At 39.1% G+C, this 12,006-nt stretch overlaps 1 protein-coding gene across 2 annotated transcripts in view; it reads left to right on the plus strand.

The window, feature by feature from the left end:
* The first annotated feature begins 8,861 nt into the window (after window positions 1-8,861).
* Window positions 8,862-12,006, plus strand: part of mta1 (metastasis associated 1) — a 48,099-nt gene continuing 44,954 nt past the window's right edge. For both annotated transcript variants that reach the window (XM_026151730.2, XM_026151731.2), the window contains exon 1: window positions 8,862-8,980. In XM_026151730.2, the coding sequence (XP_026007515.2) occupies window positions 8,953-8,980 (28 nt within the window). In that variant the 5' untranslated portion in view covers window positions 8,862-8,952. The remainder of the gene's footprint in view (window positions 8,981-12,006) is intronic.

Raw genomic sequence — 12,006 nt, forward strand, 5'->3', positions numbered from 1 at the left:
TGATTATTTCAGACACAGTAGCCTATGTTTAGCTCTGCTAGGGGACAGGGGTAAGACTGAAGAGTCTCAGTAGATGATAAGCTTTATGTTGCTCGAAGAGACTGAGTGGTCTGTGAGGTTTTAATAGAGATGCTTTATCTTCTTGATAAGACTGAGAGGACAAGTGGGAAAGGCTTATCTTCGTTCCTTTTTTGGGTCTGGGAATGTGATGAGCATTTTGTCCTGTCCCATTGTTCAGCCACAATAAAAGATCATAGCAATAGCAATCACCTTCAAAATTTCCCACTGCAAGTTATTCAATTACTAAAAACATAAATATAATTATTACATTTTCAAGTTTAAATTGGTTGACCTTGAAAAACAAGGTGACATAGGGACCATCCTTTTTTTTAAAAAACTATTTATCTAATTTAAGGTCTGGGCTTTTGCCTATAGGTAGAAGCTGACATAGGGTGAAAGTAGAATACACCCTGGACAAGTCAATAATCCATCATAGGAGTAAAACAGAGAACCAGACATATTTTGACTGTGGGAGGAAACCAACAGGAAGGATTAAGATGACAAGGAGGTTTGAGCCAGAAACCTTCTTGTGATGCTACAAAAGGTTCCATTCAAATATTGGAGTCAAATATTTTTATATTGCTAATCACAACACAAAGGGAAAAAAAGATGTTAACAATTAGAAAAGGGAACTTTTCTTACAATTTAAGGATTCTTCTTCTTGAGATAATAAAAAAGGTTTTCCCAATTCTAATGCCACTTTTTCACCATTAGGAGCACATACTAATAATCGCCCTCTGTCTATATATGTGCATGTCCCCATTGTCACCCCTAAGGTCCCTAAGGTGCAAAAAGTGATGCTACATGGTAGAACTAGGCTTAATAAAGGTACTTTAACAAAGTCCTATCTTAATATGGTGCATTTTAATAATTCATTCAGGAACATTCGGATGTTTATATCAATGGAACAACTTAATATTAATGCTTAGACCTGTCATATTTGTAGGTTTTAAGTGATGCCTAATTAATTGCTTTGGGCCTTTTTGGGTAGTTTTGGTAAGGAGTTATTTGGGCAACTATTAAAACTTTGTGATTCTCAAAACATACAACTAGATAATATTTTTTGGAAACCATTAGAAAACATTTATCAAATAATAATGTTTGATGTATGATTCTGAGTGAGCTTTTTCCTGCTGAACCATCACATAGACACACACACATATACTCTTACAGACAAAACAACAGTTGGTCTGTGTCTTAATCCAGGGACAGTCCTTTTAAAGTATTTTACTCCCAGAGGGACTGAAAAGGGTGTAGACTCCATTGAATGCCATTTTTAGTGAAGTGGGTGTATTGTTTTACTTGGCAAATGTCTACATTGCCCACTGCTGGTCAACGTTCTATTGCATACACTTTCACTGCTCCCTCGTCTAATCTGAAAGTCTATTTTTAGCCCATGCACACTGGAAATATTCAGAACATTTGTCATTCCACTTTCTGCCTCGTGTTTGTTTACAGTATAAATAATTTTTTTTTGCAGACACATGTGCTGTACAGTCTCAACGGCTGTAATAAAGGCGCGGCAGCCATGCTGAATCCCAGTGAGGGCCCCTGTGTAGCAAGGGTGTGCTGTGGAGGCAGCTGGCAGACAGTTTTGGAGGTTTTGATCTTGCTATTGCTAAGTTCTGTGATCCTCCCTCTCACAGAGCTCCCTATCATTTCCAAGAGAATCACTCTAAGAGAGTCACATGTGAAAATTGTACTGAAAATAAACAGACTGGTGACATGAAGAGAATAATTAGCATAAATAACCTTCTTTTAAAAGTTTTACATGCATAGCTTCATTCTTTATAAGCTGGACGTTTAATTTAGCCAAAATCTTATACCGGATGCTCTTCCTGATGCAATCTTCACCACTCTGGCATGAGAAGTACACTGATTTGTGACCCTCTGTGGAGTTGCACTGTATCTTTGTGTATCTAGAGAAAGACTATGATAGGGCATGAAGCGAGGAACTGGAAGAGGGTCTGAAGAGGTGGAGGTATGTGCTGGAGAAAAGAGCAATAAGCAGAGATAGAATACATGTATATGAATGAGAGGGAGGCCAGTTCGAAAGGTAAACATGCAAGAAGCAGAGATAGTGAAGACAGATGGGTTTAAATACCTGCATTCAACCTTTCAAAGCAAAGAACAGTAGACAAGAGAGGTGAAGAAGAGAGTGCGAGCTGGCAGAATGGGTGGAGACGGATGTCAGGGGTTATTTGTGACAGAAGGATATCAATAAGAGTGAATGGGAAGGTTTGCGAGATGGTAGTGAGATCTGCAATGACTTGGAGAAGGTGGCACTGACAAAAACACAGGAGGCCGAGCTGGAGGTGGCAGAGCTGAGGATGTTAAGATTTTCATGGGGTGTAATTGAAGAGATAAAATCAGAAATAAGAAGGAAAACAAGAGGGGCCTCTCAGGAGTGCTTTGGAGACAATGTTAGAGAGGCAAGGCTGAGATGGTTTGGACATTTGAGAGGAGAGATAGTGGATATAAATTAGATAAAATGTGCTAAATAAGGAGCTGTCAGGCAGGAAGAAAACAGGAGAACCACAGAGAAGATTCATGAATGTAGTGATTGAGAATACGCAAAGTGTTGGTGTGTCAGAAGAGAATGTGAGGGACAGGGTGAGATGGAGTAAGATGATCTGCTGTGTTGTTAAAGTGTAACAGTATAGTGATCAATAACCCTCTGATTAGTGGCATTACAGTGGTAACTGTGCTGTGTGAGCTTCATTCATTAAGCTTCAGTCAGCAGAGGAGTCATTAGTCACAGGCACAAACTGACAGCTGGACACCTGTTTCAATCATGTAATCTGCACTTATTGATAGAAACACCACAGCAATAGTTTGACATGGTGAGAATGTGTTTTTGTGCTTTCTTGCAGACTTTTGAATGAGAAAACCAATTGAGCTTGATGTTTGTACACTAAATATACAGCTACTGCCAGCAGATAATTAGCTGAGATTAGCATAAAGCCAGAAAGCAGGGGAAAATATAAAAACACAAAAATGAACAAAACACAGGCACATTTTGCACAGTCAAATACAGTGTGGTAGACATTATTATCACTTTGAACTGAGCCATGTTTGCTGTTTTCACTTAGTTCAAGTCTATAGGTTAACATGGTCTGCTAATCTAAACATCTGTTTACATAAAGATGCATAAAGTTTATTTTCTTGTTCTTCTCTGTGCAGAAAGTTCACTGCATGCACTTCCTGTTCACAAACAACTATTTGGGCATGTTTTTTAAAGACTAATATTTGGTTTCTTGGTCACGAAAACAATCATTGGATTATTGTTTTTCCAAGATAAGCTCTTTATTGTTGTTGTGAACACACAAAAGGCAGAAATCTTTGAAATGGGTGAAATCTCCCAGAGCAGCCATCTATATCTTCCTTTCTTTCATCTCCCAGTTTGCTCACAAACAAAACAGGCCTACCAAAGAGTCACTGTGACAAGATCTTGCATGCTTAACCCTCCCCAGCCCATATTTACAACAATAACTTGAAAATGTTCTTTACCTCAGTATATAACAAAGCCTGCCTGTTTCCTCCACATGAGCACAGACATTTCAGATGGAGTTCTCTTGCCAAGTCAAACTAACTGACGATGTAAAGAGACTTTGCTGTGCACTTTTGTGGTGTATAATTAGACCCTCTCGACATGGGTGGTGCTGCAATGGAAAACAAAACATGATCTACCAGGTCCCACCCTGATTTTAGGTATTCCATGGAGCCTTAAGAGACATGCTTTGATATTTGTCTCACAAGGTGCAGTCACAAGTACATAATTCATATATCTTGTGTTTAATGGATTTTCACATCAATCAATCATCCTAGACACTATAAAGCCACATATATTATCTGCAAACTGCTAACCATAACGCTAATTTAGCCAATTAGTACTGTTTATGTACTAATATTTTATTTGGGGTATATTGAATGTTACAATTAAACATCACAGACATATGAATAAATAGTTAACAAGTATTTAACCCAGCAGCAAAGCTGTTTCTTCAATATGACTGCCTTGACCTGCTAAGCGTATTATCACTTTAGACACGTAGGTTTGTCCATGGCCAGCGTCAGCATCATGGACAGGCCCCTGTAGCTCAGGCTCATCCAAAAAGCTACTATCACCCCTCAGCTGAATTCCAACACAATTTAAAAATAAGACCTATGATTTGGTAATAAAAATGTTAAAACACCCACATTACACTGTAATAACAATCATGTTAATTATTCAGTTAATAGTAACATACTGTAACATGTCTGCACAAACTCCTTCCAACTAAAAACAGCTATTATTAGTTTATAAGGCTGTCTTGGAAGCATGGAAGCGCGATCTCACTTGAAACTTGCAAAATATATTCGCTATGAGCATACTGGGCATTTATGGTTATTATAAATGCATATTGGTTCATGATGTGGTTTTAGATAGGTTGTGTAATCTTGAATTTGTCATGTAGGCTGCAAAGGTGGTATCATTGCCCATTATGTCCGTCTACTCTTGCACTGACCATGGCTTTATTATTATGTGCCCGTTGTTTTTCCTGACATTTGTTTGATGATTTATGTGATACATATATAAAAAAACATGCATCTCAAGTTGCTGAGCAAGTGCTTGCCATTCCAGTCACTCATTTTTTTTTCTTCCGTCTAACTGTTGTGGGTTTTTCCCCACATGGCACAGTCACCAAATGCCAGAGCCTCTCTGAAGATTGAGACATTTTTAGCAGTTCAACCAGCTGTTTCTCTAAGAAAAAAAAGAGAAAGAAAAGGCAGTTGCACTTGTCTGGCAGCTCCTGGCATTTTGGCAAATGGTTCTGTGGTTAAGGGTGGACACTCAGTGACAGGAGTGTCTTACAAGTTGGGGTTCAGAATATGCAAGGGATAACTTTTGGAGTGCCACATATTTCCATGTGTGAGACAGTCTCGCAGTAACACCCTATTCGTACGGGTCAGTATCAATAACCCACAACTGCAATATTCTTAATCCCTCTGGATTAGTGCAAAGCATTCTTGGGAGGCTGAGTGTTTCATTCAAAGCTGTGTGACAGATGACAGACTGAGGGATGTCTTCCAATAGAAACACACACACCCAGAAAAGACACAATAATATTGACTTAATGGCAACATTTGATAATCTTATGCTTCTGATCTACAGCTCTGTGTTGCAGCTTTAGATGCAAATAGCAGGCATCAACCCAAAAATCACAACTCACTGAAGTGACGTTTTCGCTGTTAGCGATGGCCACATCACGGTTCTTTTTTCTTCCCACAGCATGACTGTTTTTCATGGAGCAAATGGGGACAATAGAAATAGCTGTGCACATGATGTCCCCTACTGGCAGACTATGTTTAGTGCAACTTGGAGCATTTTTTTTTCAGTGAGTATTGGAAAGATCAGGCATTGTTAAGGAATGGTTTCAGAGCTCAATTTTGTGTTTTGTATGAGCTAAAGATAATGGATAACAGTATGTCTGAATTTGCATCGGTTTAAGGCAGGCAAGCCTTTGTCTTAAGTGGTCATTTTTATAAAAAGCTAGACAATAGCTCCCCCTAATGGTGACTGAAAATAAATACAAACTCCTAGTATTTTCTTTTACTTGCAATAAGTCAGCGCTATCTCCTCCCACAGCTCTCAGAGGACTGAGAACATGGCTTCATAGACTAAAGAAAAAAAAAGAATATTGTCTTTAAAATCAACAGCAGTGGTGGTGAATGTGTTTTAGATGGATGTGCAGAGCAGTCTCCATACAGGAATCTAGGCATCTGTGATGTTGTACAATAGCTCACTGGATTATTATCGGTAATATTTATCCTGCTTTATATACTTATACATATGTCTTATATCTATAGCAGGACTCACAGCAGAAGGTCACTGGCACTAACCTTCTGGGAAGGGAATATATTCAAGCATCCTCTAGAGAGCAGTGTTACAGACTGTTCCAAAGTATAGGTAATTCACTTTTAATAAGGAATACACCCATACAAAGTTAGGTGTGGAGGAGCGAGAGCTCTAACATTATTCCCTTTATTCATGCACCACCCATAGTGTGTCTAGATCCAAGCATAGGTTTCAGAAAGAGAATTAAAAATATATGAAATAGTTTCTGCAAGAAAACAGGTCTAACTGATTTCCTCTGTGTCTTTGTCTCTCCTGTGCAATCACCTGCTCCATGGAGGAGCGGAGGAAAGAAAGAGGACGAGGGAGGAAGAGAAGTAGGAAGAGAGGCCATCAGAGGTCTTCTTCCAAAGTGAAGGGAGGTTCTGCAGACGCTCTGCGTCTTGAGCCAATCCATCTCCACAGACTGAGAGTCATCAGGGAGAACACCTGCACTGCACTGCTCTGTACAGAGCTCTGCCTGCATGCTTGTCTTCCCGAATGCAGCAACATCTGGCAGAGGAGCAAGTGTATTAAAAAAAAAGGAACATCTGCACAGCATCAAGCAGCCAAGTAAACAAACAGCCCTAATGAAAGTGGTAACAGTTCCCAAATACAAGGGTGCATTGTCGACCACCTATTTTCCTTTAATTAAAGGCATATTAAGCACTGGCAGTGTTTTCTTCTGAGCCCATTGGGGAAAATTACAACAGCTCAAAAGACTGTTCACGTGTGTCTCCATATGCTTAACAAATAACACATAATGTGCAGGGATATGCTGGATTATGCTTTACACTTGAAATATTCCACAAGACAGCAATATAATATGCACAAAAATAAGCATTTATGCAGAAATGCACTGTTTGTTGCACATAGCAGTGTATACTTAAAAATAAATGTACAGTATAGTGATGCTCTTTCATCAGTGAGCATGCAACTATACTACAAATCAAAATATTGTGCAGTGTACCATTCACTGGCATTGAAAAACATCGCAAATTCAATGTAATTAAATTTGAATGACACAGTGTAGATGTAAATCCTTGTACACACCCATACATAAACACACACATGCACAAAAAACACACAAAGCACACAATCCTTGTCTCTCGTTCCTTTTCATAAAAGAGCCCCGGGACATAATACAGAATCCCTCCAATGCAGCACAGTTCCAACTGCACACTTGAGTAGGAGTGCATACTCTAAGTACACATGATTGGCCTATAACAGTCATGTGACTGCAGACTGTGATCCCCTGTGTTAGGTCACAGTAATTGACGCTTCCATATGGTATAGATCAGACGTAGCCTTCACCACGCATTCCTCTGTCACAGAGGCCCTATGCTACCTACAAAAAAAGTGAGCCAATCAAACAAATATCTGGTCACTCAGAATCACACATTGTAGATACCTTTCCATAAAAGACGGGTAGCCATGTAGAAAAAAAGCTATGCTCATGTGAGGGTTTTTTTAAGCATTCTGTGGTTTGATTGACAATTTATTGTGCCTTATCCAAGGTGATATGGTACTGTATGGTTTGTTTTTGGTAAGATTGAAAGAATAATATAAACACACTCACACACAGGCTACTGATAAGAACAGAAACACTGCTGCTAGTCCATGTTGCAGAACCAACATCCTATTTTAATGGCAGATTATTAGCTTGTTCTCCTAACCACGTGCACATAGAGTTGTACTGTGGACTAACCATGTCATTGTAATAAGCTTAATAATCCTAAATCTCCATAGTATTTCCAGAATCCAAAATATATCTCATATTATCATACCATAATTCACTGCATGTTTCTGCCTTCACTGCATGCTGTGGTTATAATGTAGTCCTATACAGTGAGACAAAAAAGAGCTATGCTATCTTATACATAAACCACCAATCCTAACTTTAATACACCTTTTTAGATTGGAAGAATTTGCATATGTCTTCCTTTCTTTTGTTAATAAAATTATGTATTTAAGGACAAATGTTAAATAAATGTTTAACATTAAAAGACAAAACTATATAGCTACACGACAGTGTGCCCTATCATGACAGCCCCAAAACCACCACTATAAACCACCCTAAAAATTAGACCACAGGGATGACCCAGTGTCTTTCTAATATACATGAATTATATTTAACATACTTTGTTATTTTTACATTTAAGCCCGTGCATCCCTCCCCTGCCGGTCCACTGACCTCTGACCCTCACTGACACTGTGAGCATTGAGGGATTTAGGATCACAGCACTGGTTTATTTTTAGGGCTGATGCATTTTTACACAGCTATACAGTTCCAGGTAAAAGGCTTATTTTAAAACCAGCTCTGGAACCTGTCCACAATTCATGAGTCATCCAATGTGGGAGTTTATACAGTCCGAAGTAGGCCTGGTAGGCCCTGGAAGTTTTCACATCGAGCTCTTACTTAAAGACTTGCTTTCCACCGTAAGTTATCGCGATACTTGTCGATTAGTTGATTAAAGAGCTGTATAATTATCATAAATAAATAAAACTTTAAGCTAGTATCCAAGTTTCATGTCTTAATAATAAATACAGGTCCATTTCCAAGAAATGTACCCTTCCGTTTATAATCTAAACTGGCAAGTAAAAGGTAAATGAACTACTTATGTAAGGTTAACCGAGTAGTAAAGTTAAGCAAAGTTAATAGGAAAACGCTTCTTTTCGGACGAGCGCGTGCTTGGTTTCTAACAGTGACGTGGGTACAGTTTCAAAAGGCAAATATTTATTTATTTATTTATTAAATTTTATTTTAAGTTAAAGAAATTTGTTTAATTAAATCGTTAATTTGTTACAGTGCTGATTCCCATTTACCAGCGCCAAAGTTGTGGGCTAAAAGAAAAAAGGCGTACTGTCTCTTTAAGGCAGCCAGCCAGTCTCTTCGTATTGATCAATCCACCATTTTCCAACACAGAGCGGCGGCAGTGCTAACACAGCTCCGGCAGCGCGAGAGAGAAGAGAGCCACCCCTCTACCTGGAGAGGAAGCCAGGGACCGGGGGCAGTCATGGCAGCGAACATGTACCGGGTTGGAGGTAAGGTGGAGGGGGTAGTATTTTAAGACCTTCCTGTAATTTTTTATGGCGGACTCGCCATGATTAACGTCGGTTCTTTTATGTATTTACAGCGCGTGGTCCGTCTTTTGCTTCCCTTCTTTTATTTCCCTAAAGCTAAAGAGCCTTGTGCTTCACAGATGATGATGATGGTGACTGTGAAGAGGAGGATGGTGATGAAGAGTAGTGGTTCTCTTTACAAAACTGCTCCCCGGATTTCCTCGCTTCTTTTTGCGTTTTTCTTGCAACTTAGCAAACAAGTACTTTAGTGCAACGATGCACTCTGAGTAACATGCATTGCGCTTCTATATATTTTGATGTAACGTAGTGGATATATTCTAAAAGTTTTGCGTGCCATTCAGCTACAGCCCGGACTATACGCTCACAGCCATAAGTAACGTCGTAAGTGCTTTAAGTGTCCTGCAGAAACCTCTCAGTGCTCACAAGACAGCAGCAAGGAGTGCATGCTTTTAAAATGCAGGGAAGGAGTGGAACAAAAAGTTAAAGACAACACTTTACATGCAGGAACCACTAAAATTCTCAAAGCATGCGTAGAGATCCGTTTTACACATTTATAACCAGTGTGTCTTCGCTTCTTTTGTGCAGGCAATTCAACTTAATACCAAATTAAAAATCCTGATTTCCCCTCCCACTCATTTTTCCCCTGCATATATTCCCCTGATTTACATCCCGTAGGTACTGTGTGAAAATGAAAACACGATAACCACTATAGCTGCACTGTATTTTAAATAGAATGTGCTGTTTTGAGGGGGTTTGCAGTGGAGATGCATAAAAAATGGAGAGCTTTTTAGATGTGTCTTCAAAAAACTTCAAATTTAGCTGTCAAAAAGTGTCACCACACAGAGGTTTGATGTGACGACTGTAATGGAGATGGCAGTCCTAAGCATTTGCAGGACAGTTTCTTTATTCTTTCTTTATTCATCCACTTTAATGTCTTTTTGGACTCTGTGGCCATTTGTCAGTAGAAAAGGGAGGGAAAGCAAACTGATTATGTTTTTAAGATTATTAAGTACTAATGTCATTTGAAATATGACTGATGTGATTGCAGTTGGCTTGGAGCATGAATCAAAAATAGCCTATGCTGAAGATAATGGCATTGTTATTTAGTCAAATGAAACAAAGCCTACCTGAGTGAGAGCTGGATTATGTTGGAGCAGGGTAAAAAGTTAACACTTTACCAGCCAGATGTTACTTAGTTTAGTATTTCTGTTTACGCTGTCAGTCTCTTACACTGACATACCAACCAGTTAAGCTTGTATGTCTTGTTTGTAGCACACTAATTTGCAGTAAAAAAGATTGTTTCATTTATTTCATATCTACCTCGCAGCTTTAAGGTTGTGTAGTTTGACTAATTTGTGAAATCTAATCAATCAGAATGGCTTAAACATTTAATGCTCAGTCATCAAAGCAAAGTTGATTACTTTTTTGGAAAAGTGAAAAAGTAAAAAGTAAGCTCAACCTTCACAATTCAATTTAAAACTACAAAACACAATTTAATAAGCATAGTCTTAATTCGTCCTACAACCACACTTCTAGTTTAAAAAAATAAAATCACAGTTCTAGTTTGGCCTAAAAATAGGCCTCATAATTGACTGAAGCTTCTCCAGGCCAACACCAGAACAAAGCAGAAGCCCACACAAAGATGGCTGCTGCTTTGCAAGACAATGCAGGATCATCTTGGGAAAGCAATGAGTCCCCTTGAATGAGCAGTGGACAAAAGACAAAAGGTCTTGATGTCTTTGTTTTCACCATCCAGGCCACAAGCCACTCTTCCGGTGCCTGCAGCACTTCTTCCTAGTGCTTTCCCTCATGTGCAGGAAAGTGTTGGTGACTAAGTGTAGGCTACACGATAACTTTTAACCATTTCAGCGGTTGGAAGACGTTTTTATGAATGCAGTGAAATTTTAAAAAAGCCTCTAAGACTTGCTGACGACTTGTTTTCCCCAAGTGAAAACAACGCTTTCCTGAGATCATGATGTTCTAAATTTGGTTGTCAAGTTGTTTAGAAAGTTTACTACAATTTTTGCTAGTGGGTATTCAGACCTATCATTGAAAAAAGCGGACAGGCTTTTAAAACTGTGGAGCTTTGATTTTGTAGTCAATATTACAGTAAGTTGCTTGGTGGTGTTAAGCCAGGTTCAGTTTTTGGCCAGGTCATCCTCTGTTTGTTTCTTTTAAAATGAATTTGTACAACAGGCTTCTGAATGAGGACCTACTGTGATAGAGATGTTCCAAAATATAGTAAAAGATGTCCTGTTTGTATTTTCTGAAACTGTGTTGCTCTGGTCAAAATATATTTCTACCTAGAATGAGGAGTGTGGGTTTTATTCCCCCATCACCTGCATCGGAACTGCAGTATGAGGCCATATCCGAGGATGTTATGATCACGAGGAATGATTACAGGATGCAAACACTTCTTCGGTCGTCATATGGGTAGAGGTCTGTTATTTAAAGAAATAATTGGAAAATACGGGATCCATCCTTTAAATAAGAACTTGTATTGAAATGTTTGGATTGTGACAGCTCTTGCACAGAGTTTGCAAAATGTGTTGCATTGTTTACTAACTTAAAAAGTGAGAAACTTGGGTGTTAATGCCCACATTTCCTTTGGATGGTGAGGATTTTCTACAGTAATTATTCAGAATGTGCCTGAAGGTGTTGCACTGTTTACTAATCTACAAACTGACTAAATTACAAACTTTGACAGTGCCCACACTTTGTTTGGCTCATGGCTGGTGTTAATCTCCCACGCTGGCAGTTGTGTCTCTTGCAGGGTCTGGTGGGTGTACTCGCTGAGTGGCGAGCTGAGGCTTCTTTGCTTCAATCCTGCCAAGTTCAGGACAACTAGTTGGACAGATGCATGACAACCTTTTTACATCCATTCAGCAAAGTATCATTGTGTTTCTGAGGGGGTCAAACTGCCCGAACGCCAATCACAATAACCCCTGTTTGCTAGCTTCCTTGTGTTTCCTATGGACTTAAGGGTC

Source organism: Astatotilapia calliptera, chromosome 19 (genome assembly GCF_964374335.1).
Source record: "Astatotilapia calliptera chromosome 19, fAstCal68.1, whole genome shotgun sequence".
Taxonomy (NCBI): domain Eukaryota; kingdom Metazoa; phylum Chordata; class Actinopteri; order Cichliformes; family Cichlidae; genus Astatotilapia; species Astatotilapia calliptera.